The 15,781-nt window shown below is 44.6% G+C and overlaps 1 protein-coding gene across 1 annotated transcript in view; it reads right to left on the bottom strand.

The window, feature by feature from the left end:
• Window positions 1-15,781, bottom strand: part of SMARCA1 (SWI/SNF related, matrix associated, actin dependent regulator of chromatin, subfamily a, member 1) — a 73,738-nt gene that overhangs the window by 20,830 nt on the left and 37,127 nt on the right. The window contains exons 19-20 of the mRNA XM_060248953.1: window positions 6,431-6,553; window positions 1,380-1,512 (exon numbers count right to left, since the gene is read on the bottom strand). Of these exons, the coding sequence (XP_060104936.1) occupies window positions 1,380-1,512; window positions 6,431-6,553 (256 nt within the window). The remainder of the gene's footprint in view (window positions 1-1,379; window positions 1,513-6,430; window positions 6,554-15,781) is intronic.

Raw genomic sequence — 15,781 nt, 5'->3', positions numbered from 1 at the left:
GGTAGCAGAGATATGAGCTTTATAAATGACGCAGACAAACACAAAAGATTTTGTAAAAAAACCTTTTAAAATAAAACATGCTTAAAACATTAGCACTCGTTGATCTTAAAGGTGGTGTATTTCTCCCATGGGATCCAGGGAACTGGGCAAAAGAAACTGGCTCTTTCCTTCCTTCTTCATGGGATGAGGAGGGGGAGGAGCCTCAGCCATCAGCAGGGAGGCTTGGTTCAGCAGCTCTGCTGTGCAACTGAGAGAGCCTGGCAAAATAACTTATCCCTCCTCGGCTAATGGAGAAAATAGAAGTTTTGCTCTGTAGCTCCTGTGCGATTGAGCAAGCCTTGCAAAGCAAGCTGTTATGCAGAAGGAAACTAGAGAGAGGGAGAAGGAAGCAGATGACAGCCAGGTGCTCGGGGGGGGGCTGATAGGAGCCCTCCGGGGGCCTGATTTGGCCCCCAGGCTGAATGTTTGATACCCCTGGTCTAATTCATTTACATAAATGCATGCTAAGCGCTCTCAGAGCACAGCTGCACTGGCTCACTCTCTTCCTTCTCTTCTTGTCAGTGCTCCAGGAATGAAAATGGAGTAAGCAGAGAAAATACAGCGACATTATAAGTAGGGAGGATTAGATCTGTGGGTGAGGTTGGAGCCTCCTCCAATCAATGGCAGACATCTACGTGTCCTGTAAATGATCACAAGAGCCCCATTGGATTGGACTAATGGCCCACCTAGCTCAGCACCCTGTTCCTGTGAGTGGCCCAACCCATCATCTGAGGAAAGCCCGCAAGAAGGGTATGAAAGCAGCGGCTCTTCCTCACGGCTGCCTCCCAGCAAACGGCATTCGGTGGCACGCTATTAAATAGCGTGTGTTCTTTACTGGAACTGGCCACAACCTGACAGATGGGCCATTCCCTCCTTGCAAATAGCACACGCTTGCTAGAATCTGTCCATTCCGCATAGGCAGGGCCGTGCTTGTTGACATCGGAAAATGCATTTGGGGTTCTATTTAAAAAAATAATTCCCCATCAGGCAACAAGATCAGTACCAGCTCTAAAAGCACTGTCAGGAGAAGGGAAGAATAAAAATGGAGCCCCTCGCCCTCCCCGCCTACCGTGCCCTCCGTGGCAGTGGCAAATGAAGCATGTCATGATTTGAAAACCGGCTAGTGCAGAATGGTAATGGCTAAAGGGTTACAGAGTAGCTTTCTCAGCATAATCCCTCCGCAGCTCTTAAATCTCTCCATGCAGGACATGATGGTTTTCCCACACTGCAAATACTTCGACATTTCCCTTCTTTTACACGGTGCAGAGATAACGCAGTCCAAAAAAAACCCAGCCTTACTGGAAGTAGTTCTGATTGGTTCAAGATGCATCAAGACAGACCTGAATACTCAATGACTTCCTCCGGTGACTTTCCTTCCACCTCGCGGGCAATGTTATCGATGTCGTCACGTCCGTATTTTTCATTTGCTTTGATAAACTGGTTGAAGTCTCTTTTGTTCCAGTTTGTAAAGCCCTGCAAAAGGGAGAGGCCGCCATGAGGCGCAGGAGGAAACGTTCCGCCGGATCCTGCATCTTAGATGGATACTCTCGGATTTGCTCATTAACGCTTCGGTACGGTGTCACATAATAATTACCAGGGTTAATGATCTTGCAGGGTTTCCATAAACATCTATTATCCAGGGTTTATTACTTGGTCATAAAAACTCGAGTGAGTTGTTTTTGCGCACGGCTCCTCGTGGGTCAGAGAGGGGAACTTTTTTTTTTTTTTAATCCGTGCTTGTAAAGTGTTTCTCCAAACAAACAGAAGTTTAAGCCAGATCTTAATGGACTTTCACTTCTATTACGCTTGAACAAACACATGCAAGAAAATAAAGCGGGCAAGAGTTTGAGGGCTCTTGTCCAGATGTCACTGGCAGTCTCCTGAGCATTCGGGAATGAAATGCAATAACATTCCGGTTTGGATACTTACAAAGCAAATGGTGAATGAAATGAACACCTGGAAGGGAAGGAGACACAGCCAAACACCTTCCCTCCTACTGGGGTTTTGATGCAGAAAACTTCTGCAGGCTGCTGCAAAAATTGCAAACTAAAATATGCCAAGTATATGAGAGATCAACAACTTTTGCTCTTGTTGTCAAGTCACAGATGATTTATGGCAAGCCTGTAGGATTGTCAAGGCAAGAGATATTCAAAGGTTGTTTGCCATTGCCTATCTCTGTACAGCAACCTTGAACCTTCTTGGTAGTCTCCCTTCCAAATAACCAAGGCAGACTGGGCTAGCCTGGATGATCCAGGTCAGGGTAATAAAATATGGATCCTCCAAACTCTCTATATCTATCTATCTAGTTTGGTGCAGTGGTTAAGTGGGCAGAGTCTTATCAGGGAGAATCGGGTTTGATTCCCCACTTCACTTGCAGCTGCTGGAATGGCCTTGGCTTAGTCACAGCTCTCGCAGGAGTTGGCCTTGGGTCAGTCACAGCTCTTGCAGGAGTTGTCCTTGAAAGGGCAGCTGCTGTGAGAGCCCTCCCAGCCCCACCCACCTCACAGGGTGTCTGTTGTGGGGGGAGAAGATATAGGAGATTGCTAGCCGCTCTGAGTCTCTGATTCAGAGAGAAGCACGGGGTATGAACCTGCAGGCTTCTTCATCCATCCATCCATCCATCCATCCATCCATCCATCCATCCATCCATCCATCATCTAGTAACTGCAGCACTTCTCAGGGCTGGCTCCACTTTTAGGTGGCACCCTGGCCTAGAAGGTCTTATCAGGGCAGCAAGTAAAGGCATGGAGAGTGCAGGTACATGAACTAAAGAATGCTCCACATCCTCTGTACCAGTTGAGGCAGTCTAGGTAGCACTATTATTTCACGCAGCAAGCAGCAAATCCAGAGAAGACATTTGTCTCACCTGTGAGCTGACCAGGCCTCATTTTAAATGAGAACTGTTGGCAGCCCCCATTGCTGACAGATGTGCTCAAATGAACGCATGTAAGGATGCCAGTCTGGGGGCACCAGCTCTGACCCCACGCACCTGGTGGCTACTCTGGGAGGGGGGAGGCCCTGGCATCAGCACTGGGGTCCTGCAGAAGGGGCGGGTCCATTAAAGGACTTATCTGACTCTTCCCCTGGTAACAAGAGGGGGCATCAGGCAGGGGTAGTCATATGGACCTGAGCTGCCAGATGGCAGCCTGTTGCTAGGACCTAGCAGCTGTTTAAAACCTCACCCAAGGCTCAACAGGCCAGAGGAGGGCAAAGGGGAGAGGGCAATGTTGAGTTGAGAGGGGTTTCCAGGGGTTGTATAGTCCAATCGTATAACTGCTGCTGGGAAAGGAGTAAACAAAAGCTCCATCTACTAAGGCAAGGGTCCCCAACCTCCAGGCCGTGGACCAGTACTGGTCCGTGGCCTGTTAGCAACCGAGCTGCTGAGTGAGGCAGAGACCTTTGCCTACACCTCATTTAAAGACCCCCCCAGGGACAGGATGTGGGCATGGGGGCAGCCTGGGACAGCCTGGGACAGCAAAAACCCCAGCACCCTCACCGATCTGTGGAAAAATTGTCTTCCACAAAACCAGTCCCTGGCGCCAAAAAGTTTGGGGGCCACCGTACCAAGGAAATCTCTCCCCTCAGGTACATCCCAGGGGGGCAGGCCCAGCAGCTAAAGAACCAAAGTAATTACATTAGTTTAGAGAGAACTCAGGTTCATTCTGTTGTTTTTGATACATGCATAATTTTTGAAACAGATGTGTAGTTCTGTGTTTATATCAGTTTGCCAAAGCACCTCCCGAGTAACTAAAGAAAGATATAGGGTTCCCAGACATCAGAGAATCCCAAATGGTACTACATTCTTTACACCATGCGATATTCAGCTAGGTCAGGGGTGGCCAAACTTGCTTAACATAAGAGCCATGTAAAATAAACGTCAGATGTTTGAGAGCCACAAGACATGAACAAATATCACACACGTCTGTATTAAAACTCAATACCATCTTTGTACAGAAAAATAAAATACATATGTATGCACTTTACAACATGACCACACACTAGGAGGAGACTTTTTTAAAAACAACAGCTGGGAATAACAGTTCCCATAAGACCAGCATAGGGAAAGGTTAGGGAATTATTTTTTGGCACAAGTGAGCAAAGGAAACACACACGTACCATATACATTACTGACCACTGTTTAAACCATTAGGCATCTCTCTTTGCCTTGACACCAAGGTTAGTAAATACAACTCCTACAAGAGCTATGAAACTAGGAGGGGGATCCTACACCACCCTCTTTAATTCTATCCCTCCTTCCCTTGGTTCTTGCACTCTCTTTCCCCGTTTTAAGTCTCCAGATGACCTCTCTGATGGAGAAGAGTTTGCAAGCTTACCTATTTCCCCCTCCTCTGCTTCACACACAGCAGAAATAGTTGACTACCTATGTCATTCCTCAGAGGCTGGCTGAGGTCCTGATGCTAAGCCTGCTTTACTTGAGAGTAAACCTGCATTAAGTTCCTGCCACACAATATGTGTGAAAGAGCCACGTGTCTCCCGAGCCACAGTTTGGCCACCCCTGAGCTAGATAATCAATGCTTGTCTTGATATACATTTTTGTAAAGAACCAATTGCTGCAATTGTTCCAATATGATGTGTGCTTGGCTAGCAAATAGTTCTGCACAATTTGATGATAATTTAATGATAAAGAATGTCTCACTAACCTCTAAGTGTGGTACCATTAGTAGAAAGACTCCTGTTTTATTTTTGGTCTTTCTCATTTAGTCCAAGACTGTAAAATGCAGTCTTGTGTTTCAAATTTCAGTAGGAGCCTGAGACTCCTTTGTTTCTGTTTATTTCACAAGAATATATTAATCCATTCACTGTTGTCAAACATGAGTGAGGAAGCCATTTTCAATCAACTAAGGAGTAGGTGGATTAGAAGTATATTGGGTTGACTTTCATAGTCATCTCTATAGAGTACTCTGGAGAGAAAAATTTATTTCCAAACATTTTGGTATGCTTGTTGTTCAGTATTAACAGTGGCATTAAAGATTTCCAACCTATCTGCAGAGAGGTTAAGAATTATGTCTGATGCTGTAATTTCAAGTGAAGATTCACTTCAATCAGTGCAGGCAATTTACATTTTCAAAGGACAATCACTAACACAGCCAATTTTATAGACCACTCAAGAACATACATGCTTCCTTCAGAAATACATTACAGAGAAGGGAAGGGAAAGGGGGAAAGGGGGAAGAAAGGAAAGGAAAGGAAAGGAAAGGAAAGGAAAGGAAAGGAAAGGAAAGGAAAGGAAAGGAAAGGAAAGGAAAGGAAAGGAAAGGAAAGGAAAGGAAAGGAAAGGTCCCTTGTGCAAGCACCAGTCATTTCCAACTCTGGGGTGACGTTGCTTTCACAACGTTTTCACAGCAGACTTTTTACGGGGTGGTTTGCCATTGCCTTCCCCAGTCATCTACACTTTCCCCCCAGCAAGCTGGGTACTCATTTTACCAACCTCGGAAGGATGGAAGGCTGAGTCAAACTGGAGCCGGCTACCTGAACCCAGCTTCCGCCAGGGATCAAACTCAGGTCATGAGGAGAGCTCAGGACTGCAGTACTGCAGCTTTAACACTCTGCACCACGGGGCTCTTGTATGTAAGGAAAACAGTCCTCTACATTCCCCTTCTCAACAGTATTAAAAAGAACACAAGTTACGAATGTTCTTCAATGTGTCCCATTCAGCTTGTTTTATTCACAAAAAAAACAATCATATTGATTTTGACAGGACAAATCAACTGCATACCCTGAAGTTTACCACACCATAAAAGCATAAGCTTTGAAATGAGATAAAATTCTGCTTTATTCGATCAAAGTGGATAGCTGCAGCAGATGGTTAAAAGAGGAATGCTGATGTGGTGCGCCTGGAACCACTGTGATGTACATGAGAGAGGATAATCCAAGAAAGATTAGTCGAGTAGCCCGAGACAACAAGCGAGGGAGGCTGTGTGTTCTGAGAGAAGCCACATCACCTTCGTTATAAGAGAATTCTCCAAGGGCGCTTGAGATTCAACTCGAATCTTGCCAGTTTTAACTTCTCTCTACGAGTGCCCTTACTTTTAACTTGAAAATAAGCCTCGGGAGGCAAGGCAGCTCAATAAGCTCCTGTTCTGAGCAGGGAAAGCCATAGGCAATTTTCCCAGCCTCTGCTAAAGAAGTTCACAACGGGGTTCTTATAAGCTGGGGACCTCTAAATCAATGCGATCAAGGGATGATTTATGTGATCAGATGATGGTACGTGTCGTTTTTTTTCCACAGGTACCGTATCACCTGACCTCTTGACCATCTGGGTCTACTATCAGTCTTTATCATCATGTTCCACCTTGTCACGCAGCAAGCAGATGCGGCTTACAATTATTTCTCCTTTTGTAAAATGTGGGATTTCAAAAAAACACTTAACCTGTGTGAGAAGTTTTTCTTTCTCTTCAGCCTCTTCTGAAGAGAGAGGAGCAGACTCATCAATCTTCCGTTGTTCCTCTTTCTGCACCTGCGCTGCATTTGGGAGGTCAGGATTCCTGGGGACCTAAAAATCAGCAGCAAGAATGAATGAATAGTAAAAGACCAATGCTATTAAGGGGGTCGACGTACACTCCAATCCATCTCCCTTTACAGCTTTTTCCAGAAACGCAAGTCAGGCAGGACTGATACATTTCACACCTACGGAGTATTTGTTAGAGAAGGAGGTGTTTCCCTGGTATTGGGATGCTTGTACAGAAACATTTCTTTTACTGGTGTTTACAAGCCTCCGAAAGTTCTTCAGGCAAGGTGAACACAGCACATCATCATTCATCCATCTACATTTGTCCTTCCGTGGCTTAGAGGCTCTTGTTCTAGTGAAGTATAATAGTAACTGAGGCTAGTGAGTAAATGATACGCCCCAAGAGGCTTTCTTTAAGCCAGAAAAGCCCTCCAGGTCACCAAGAAAAAGAAAGCCAGAGAGGTCTATATATGCTCCAATGATTACACCGTGAAACAGGCATTAACTTTTATGGCCATTTTTATCTCGAATGGAATGAACTTGATACTGAAGTTACGCGATACTTAAAAGAATTTTTCAATGTAATTTTATAATGCTTACAAGTTTGTTCAATATTTCTAACCTTCCTCAACACCTTTGATAACCAGAAACAAGCATGTGCCAATTTTAAGCCCTTTGATTTGTTGAAGACATCTTGCAGTTCTGGCAAGGGTTAGGGCTCTGCAAAGCAAGTGAAACTAAATACCAAGGACTCTTCCATCTTGTTCAAGAGGTGAGACTACCTCACATGAAAAGTGGAAGCATCCAAACGACTACAGAGCCTCTCCCTCACAGCGCTACACCCATCCTTCTGTATGGTCTTGCACAAGCATTTGCAATTTGCCAAAGGAGGTTACTTTCTGTCCATTCAAGACTTTTTGGATCAAACCCATGATCTCCAAGCACCCAGTGGACAGGACACATAGAACCAAGGAACCCCCTTCCCATCTAGCTGTGCCTTCCGGCTAGCCATAGTTTATGGGATGGAAAACAGGAGATGAAGCCATTTCAAAACTGCCAGGCTGCATAAAGTCAAAATTAACATCCTGCTTGCACAAGTGGGAAGCAACAAGACGCCCAAGACCAGGACTAGACTTTTGGAAACAGGTACCCTGAGGGTGGGGAGCCACTGTTTGAAACAAACAAAGGCAACTGTGGTCTTGGGTTGCATTACATGTGTGTTGTATACAGCGGGAGATTTGTAACATTTTCTGCAATTACATCTTATAATTCATTATATCTCTCAAAAATCCTACTAAGACAAGAACATATATTTTACACGGCAGTACTTGTCATAAATCATATTTTTATTTTGCCTGAAAACCTAACACATCTATTTAAAAACAACAACAAAATAAACCAGGAGATTTGTTGTCTCTCTGGCTCAACGCATACTTGAAACCTACCAGAGTTATGTGCCTCTGAGTTCTACAGGCCAAACTTGACATGACCTCTGTATTTAAGCTTGCATCTGTTTTCTAATCTGCTCTGCAAAATTTGTTAATACTGTGACACTTAGCGCAAAGATGTGGCCGCAGTGGATCAGTGGTTGGAATCAGGAAAGAGTAGAAGAGGGGAAAGTCTCACTTCAGTAACAACGGAGGGGACCAAAAACACAAAAGGTAAGGAGGGGGGGGGGGATCTAAATTTAAAAACAAAACAGACACAGGAGGAGCAGAGAACTGCTGTAGCTTTCCTCCGTACGTCCCCCCCTAACATCAGTGAGCCTACCTGGGAGAGAAGCATTTGGCAACAGTGGAGGCAGGGAGCACATATGGGGCGACCAAAGGGAGGATTCTGCACTCCTCATTCAGGCACCACTTCTGCTGCTTAAAACCAGACACCCTGCCCCCGCCTCTCCCATCATTTTCTACAGGACGGAGGCGGTGAGATTTAAAAGAGTGGGTCTGCCTACCTTAGGGACCGTCTCTCCCCGCACGAACCCCAGAGAGCACTGAGGTCCGCAGTGAAGAACCTGCTGACTATCCCCGGGCCAAAAGAGGCAAAACTCCAGAGCACCCGTACTCGGGCTTTCTCTGTCATGGCTCCACAGCTGTGGAATCAGCTTCCAGAAGAGATGCGGGCCCTGCGGGACTTTGAACAGTTCCGCAGGGCCTGCAAGACCATCCTGTTCCGAATGGCCTTCACCGAGCAGAACTGCTAAGTAAAACTTGCCATTTGGGTAATAGCACAAAAATATTAATTTTATTGTTTTTAGAATTTTAATGGATTTTAATCAATTGTAGTTAAAATGTTATATTATACAATGTATGTATTGAATTCTTGCTGTTAGCCGCCCTGAGCCTGCTTCGGCAGGGAGGGCGGGATACAAATAAAATGTGATGATGCTGCCATCATGCCTACCTTGACTCCTTGTCACAGAATTTACAGAGGATGCAATGCCAAACAAATTAAAACTATTCCCACTGCCGTCTGAGATACAGGCTACAGTTAAAGTAAATGGGGACCTGTTAAGAAATATGGATACACTAAGCTTAATATGATTTTTCAGCTATATTTGCTACTGCCCTATAAAAGCACAAATCGCATGGCACCAGACTCATAGACAATACCTTTCTTGGTAGCCATCAGTGCAAACTCTGAATGAGGCTTTGAACCCCCATGCAAGTAACTCCATATCATCAGTTACCAAAGTTCATTTTTTTTTAACACATAACTGCTGTTACCCAAGAAAATGATGGATGGAAAAGGGGTCCCTCATACTGCATTATGAAGCACATAAACCACATCTGAAATCAGGAAAAATATCCCTTGCAAAGGACTTCTCCAGTGTAACTGAAGTAAATGACTTTTGTCCACCTCTACAGGAGTCCACCCATACCATGTGAAAAGATGTTACTGAAGCTATATAAAACAGAAAACAATGCCAGCAAAGGATCTTACTTAGCGCTAAATATCATCACTAACTAGTACATTCTTTAGCACAAAATACTACCGATTTTTTTTTGTTGTTTATTCAAAAGCAACCATTTCAGGTTTTCAAATTATCCCTTTGTACGGCAATAGAATAAACTGTAATGTTTCCCATGCAATGCTACTATGTAGATCTGGCTTTTATTTTTAAATTATAGTAAAATTTCAACCTCAGGAATGTGAAATTAACAGATTTCCTGTCAATCACCTTTAAGGAAACCTGAGTGGTATCCCAAGACCAAGAAACTGAAGCTTACTTTAGCTTCCCTGCTGATTTTGCAGAAGCGACACCCCATTGACTTCCGCATGAATATAATTTCAGCATTATATGCAGGATGATAGAAACAAATCCTAACCACTACCTGATGCATCAAAAGTATTTAAAGGAAGTACAAAAGCAATTTCCTGGAAAATTATATAAATTAGCTGCTGAGTGTACCCACTTAAACATGGTGGTCACAAAAGTAAAGTTGAGAAACATGCAATTAACTTGCTCTATAACTTGGAAGATGAAAGTACGTGTAAACATATCTTTCTTTGCCAAGCACAAAGTCAGGTCTCCTACTTTAAAACTGTATTTACTTTGAAAATGCAGCAAACTGTTGTTTTTTCAGAGCAAAAAGTGAGTGTATTTGGAAGAGAAGGGCCAGAAAGGTCCTATCACAAAAGGAAAGAGTCATCCCATAAATGGAAGAGCATCTTTAAAACTAACCCTCTGTACAGAAGGTCTTATTATTCACAACCACAGGCGGCAAATAGGTGAACAGGTCCAGTAGACAGCAGCTTCAAAGAAGCAGAGAGACCTGACAAATTCATAGCCTGATGGCAGCAATCCTCAAAGTGAAGGATGGAGCTTGCTGAAGAACACCTGCTATTGCTCTGTAACCTCTTGATGGCATTTGGACACGGTGAGTGCAGGACACCATAAGACGTATTTCAAAGCACCCATGCCCCCATTCCTAATTTGATCAGAGTCAAACAATACAAGGTGCACATTAATGTTTCCTCACATTTTTTTTTTAAAGTGGAGAAGCTCCAGTCTAGATCAAAAGTGTGGTATGGAGGGTCACAAGTTCTTGTTAGCCATTTCCCAGATCAAAACCACACTCACCGAGCTGCTTGCTGCCCTGGGAGAAGATACTGTAGGGAGCTTCCTTGTACCCCAGAACAAAAGCAGCTCAGAACGAGGGATTTTGACATGAGGAATGCCCATGGGGAAACAGCTGTGCCCGCTCCTCACCAAGCAAGCTTCCGTCCAAACTGCAGCATCAGAGAGCAAACCTGGATTTTTTAAAAACTCAGGGAAAACAATCACATGACTGAGCGAGACAATATAGTTTTGACCCTACAGCTCATTAGAAATAAAAGACACCCAATAAACCACTGGAGTAGAACATCAGGAGGCAGCAGGCGGACTGTCTGCACACCTTCCAGATGAAGGAAGAATGGATTACTGGGAGCCACCTCTCTGTGGGTCTCAGGCAGTTGCAGGTTGTCTCCTTATCCAGCTTTTGCAGCCAGTTTGGTGCAGTGGTTAAGTGCGTGGACTCTTATCTGGGAGAACCGGGTTTGATTCCTCACTCCTCCACTTGTACCTGTTGGAATGGCCTTGGGTCAGCCATAGCTTTCACAGGAGTTGTCCTTGAAAGGGCAGCTGCTGTGAGTGCTCTCTCAGCCCCACCTACCTCACAGGGTGTCTGGGTTTTTTTGAGGGGGGAGGGGAGGTAAAGGAGATTGTGACCACTCTGAGACTCAGAGTATAGGGTGGGATATAAATTCAATATCATCTTCTTCACACTATGTCAGGGTGCTTGCTTTTATTGGCAAGAAACAGAGTATGGGCTGTCACCAGACAATTCCCCCCACAGCACCCTAGAGCTCAAAAGCAGCCAGCCAGGAAGATACAGAATCTGGCAGTCCGTTTCGTCTTGTTTGATACAAGGGACACGAAAGCAGTCTTCAGTCGGCAGAAGGGAAGTCTCCCAGCCAAGAACAAATATGAAACATTTAAGTCTTTCAAAACTTTCAGGGCATTTAAATAGAGTTTTTAAAAAAATGAAACAGTCAGGCTCAGAAGCTCAAAATGGCTTCAAAAACCGCCCTAAGTGACTGATGATGTTTACAAAAGCCTCTCTGACTGATCATGAGTCACTCAACCACAGCACTAATATTGCGGGTCTTCAGGATGTCATGGACCCATTATTTTGTGTGAAAAGCATCATAAACGTAGCACAGAATCAGTGGTCAGTAACATCTTTAGAAGAAAACCAGACATCAGTAACAGCTCATCGTCTCATTCCGTTTAGCAGTTATATCGATCACAGAACTCTATGGCAAGCATCAGAATATGTGTCTGACTTTGCAGAGGCAAAAGAGAGACAAAAGCTCATTCTACATTGTGCCCTGTCTGACAAGCCTGAAGCTATACTATCTGATGAAAAGCTATTTCCCTTGGTGACTTCAATCCAAAAGGAGGACCAGATAACAAATCGTCACCAATACACCCCGGGATTTATGGTGTGGGCAAGAGCATGTTAATTTATTCATATTCAAGGGGGGACCCATAACAGTTTCAATCATTTCCTTCTCCTCCATTTTATCCTCACAACAACTCTGCGAGGTAGGTTAGGCTGAGACTCGCCCAAGGCCACCCAACAAGCTTCCATGATAGAGCAACGCTTCAAACCCGGGGCTCCCAGATCCAAGTCCAACACGTTAACCACAACACCATGCATAATATTTATTATTTGCTTCAGTTCTGGTTTTAGATTTCTGGTTGGTTCTACAACCCTAATTCTATTGAATTGTTTACTGAATGACCCATACTGTTGAATGTATTGAGAGAGCCAGTTTGGTGTAGTGGTTAAGTGTGCGGACTCCTATCTGGGAGAACCGGGTTTGATTCCCCACTCCTCCACTTACAGCTGCTGGAATGGCCTTAGGTCAGCCATAGCTCTCACAGAGCTGTCCTTGAAAGGGCAGCTGCTGTGAGAGCTCTCTCAGCCCCACACACCTCACAGGGTGCCTGTTGTGGAGGGAGATATAGAAGATTGTAAGCCGCTCTGAGTCTCTGATTCAGAGAGAAAGGTGGGGTATAAATCTGCAGTCTTCTTCTTTCTGTAATCCACCTTCTTGAGTCCCAATGAGCACTACAATAGTAACAAATAAATAAATGACCAGCGTCTGCTTCAGCTGTGCACACAGGACCCACTGTGACTTTCCGAAAGACTGCCCAAGTCCAAGTGTTACAGCAACACACAAAATCTGGGGCATCAGTGTAGCAGGAAAATAACGGAGCCGCACACTTACTGGTATGAAACGAGGTATTTTACTACTGGTACCATTAGCAGGGTCCAGTTGATCATCATTGCTCAAAAAATACTGAACCTTCCCCCCCCCGCCCCCGATCCTCAGACCGTCTTTTTAAGCACAAAGCAAGCTTAGCAGGCAGGCCCTACAAATTATCTGATTCAACATTCCCCCACCCCCTTGCTTTTCTTCTAGTATTTTTCCATTCCTCTTGCGTTATCAGCTTTAGCAAGAAGCTTCTCAGAGAGGCCTCTTTTGTATCCAATACACATCTGTAAATCCACACCCATTGAAGGCTGTCTGCTTCTAACACATTGCATCAGACACCCTTTTTTGCTTTTGAAGGCAAAAGCATATTTTCATTTATTATTATAGGGGTATTCATTAGGACATATGAAGCTGCCTTATACTGAATCAGGCCCTTGGTTCATCAAAGTCAGTATTGTCTACTCAGACTGGCAGCGGCTCTCCAGGGTCCCAAGCTGAGGTTTTTCACACCTATTTGCCTGGACCCTTTTTTGGAGATGCCAGGGATTGAACCTGGGACCTTCTGCTTCCCAAGCAGATGCTCTACCACTGAGCCACCGTCCCTCCCTCTCCATCACCTCCTGCCGGGACCCTTTTGAGTTGGAGATGCCGGGGATTGAACCTGGGACCTTCTGCTTCCCAAGCAGATGCTCTACCCAGCCACCGTCCCTCCCCAATTAATTATTCAGGGGTCCCCCTTCATCAGCTCAACCATGTCGTATAAGTTATGTCCCACCTGCTTCTGCGGGGAGGGAGGGATATAAATAGAAATAAATACATATATTTAACTTGGTCAGTCCTGACACCACTACCAGACCTGACACCACCACCAGACAGTTTCATTAGTCAGCCTGGAATTTTAGATCAAAGGGACAAAACTCTCTCACTCGCTAGCTGTTTCATTCATAATTTTTATAAACCTTAACCATGCCTTCTCTCCTCACTCAGGCCCCTTTGAATTTGAAGAACTGAGCTCTGGTTGATAAAAAACATATGTTACAATCAGTGTTCCCTCTAAGCTGAGTTAGCATGAGCTAACGCACAGATTTTTAGCCTCCAGCTCACACGTTTTTTTCTTAGCTCAGGAAAAATGGCCCCAGAGCACAATACTTTATGCAGTAGCTCACAATTTTAATGCCAGTAGCTCACAACGTTAATACCAGTAGCTCACAAAGCAGAATTTTTGCTCACAAGACTCTGCAGCTTAGAGGGAACATTGGTTACAATACAAATTTGCTAAAGTGTCACAAGAACATACTAACAAACCTACCACTCTGGAATTTTGCCTACACACACACTGTTTAGATGCCTGTTTGAGCAGAGTCAAGCTTATGGCCCGTGGGCTAGAACCAGCCTACCCAGGGCTTTCATCTGGCCTGCAGCTCTTTTCTTCCCCACCTGTCCTCACCCTTTGAAGCTCCAGGCTGCCAAAGTTCCCAGCTCCTTCAACCTCGATTTTGCCTGCTTTGGCAAGAAGCTTTTCTGGGCTTTCAAAGAAAATGCAGACTTGATTTCCCATTAAGGCCTTTGGGCTTAGACAGACTACTCTGGGACCAATTCCAGCATTAGAAACAGTGCTCTGGGACTGGAATGACAGCCCTCAGAATGGAATGACAGTCCCTAGAAATAGAATCTGTGTTCCGGGACTGGAATGACAGGGCACAGAGTGGAATGACAACCCCTGGGAGTGACAGCAGCATTCTGGGAATGGAATTCCACGCTGGGAACCCTCATTCCATTCCCGAAAAGCTTCTACTACTTTCACAGACTATCATTCCACTCTGGGGGCTGTCATCTGGGCCCACAGACTTCAATGGAAAATCCATTTGACATTTGCTTTGCAACTTTGTCTGCGCTGCAATGTATTTCAATGGAGTGTAGCTCAAGTACTTTCACTTTCCAGGGTTTGTATGTTAGCTGAAACTGTGGCTTACTGGAGTTGTCTCCTTGCAAATAAACAGTTGGCGTTTTCAGCCAGCTTATCTCTGCTGAATGGACCTGAGAACGGGTGCCTGAGTGAGTACTCTAACCTAAATACCAAGGACTCTTCCATCTTGTTCAAGAGGTGAGACTACCTCACATGAAAAGAGGAAGCATCCAAACGACTACAGGCCCTCTCCCTCACAGCACTACACCCATCCTTCTGTATGGTCTTGCACAAGCATTTGCAATTTGCCAAAGGAGGTTACTTTCTGTCCATTCAAGACTTTTTGGGATCAAACCCATGATCTCCAAGCACCCAGTGGACAGGACACATAGAACCAAGGAACCCCCTTCCCATCTAGCTGTGCCTTCCGGCTAGCCGTAGTTTATGGGATGGAAAACAGAGGAAGCCATTTCAAAACTGCCAAGCTACATAAAGTCAAAATTAGCATCCTGCTTGCACATGTGAGAAGCAACAAGACGCCCAAGACCAGGACTAGACTTTTGGAAACAGGTACCCTGAGGCTGGGGAGCCACTATTGGAAACAACCAAAGGCAACTATGGTCTTGGGTTGCATTACATGTGTGTTGTATAAAGCAGGAGATTTGTAACATTTTCTGCAATTACATCTTATAATTCATTATATCTCTCAACCTAGAAACTCACAGCCAAGGGGGGGCATTACACCGGAGAGTCACTGCCACTCTGAGCAGATCTGGGCTTGGGGGCGGGGGGGAGAGAAGCTTGCAATGCCCTGCCATTTCATGTTTTCCTAGGCTCAGAGCATTTTATATTTTAGTTTATATTTTCTGCTGTGATCCTGGTGCTTTTTCTTGGTGTTTTGTTTTAAAAATTACATTGCCAAATTCCACTGTTCCCTCGGCTTTCCATTTTAGGCAGGCATCTTTTAAGGTTTGAAAGGTGTCAGTTATCAGACCGTAAAATAAACAAAACATCACCAGAGTTTTAAACATGTTTTGTTTAATTTTTAAAAATATAATTAATTGTGTTTATCTGTATCCTATATAAAGTTTATATAT

The sequence above is a fragment of the Heteronotia binoei genome, chromosome 11 (assembly GCF_032191835.1).
Source record: "Heteronotia binoei isolate CCM8104 ecotype False Entrance Well chromosome 11, APGP_CSIRO_Hbin_v1, whole genome shotgun sequence".
NCBI classification, from domain to species: Eukaryota; Metazoa; Chordata; class Lepidosauria; order Squamata; family Gekkonidae; genus Heteronotia; species Heteronotia binoei.
The sequence above is the reverse complement of the archived record's forward strand: the minus strand, read 5'-3'. Positions and strand labels throughout refer to the sequence as shown.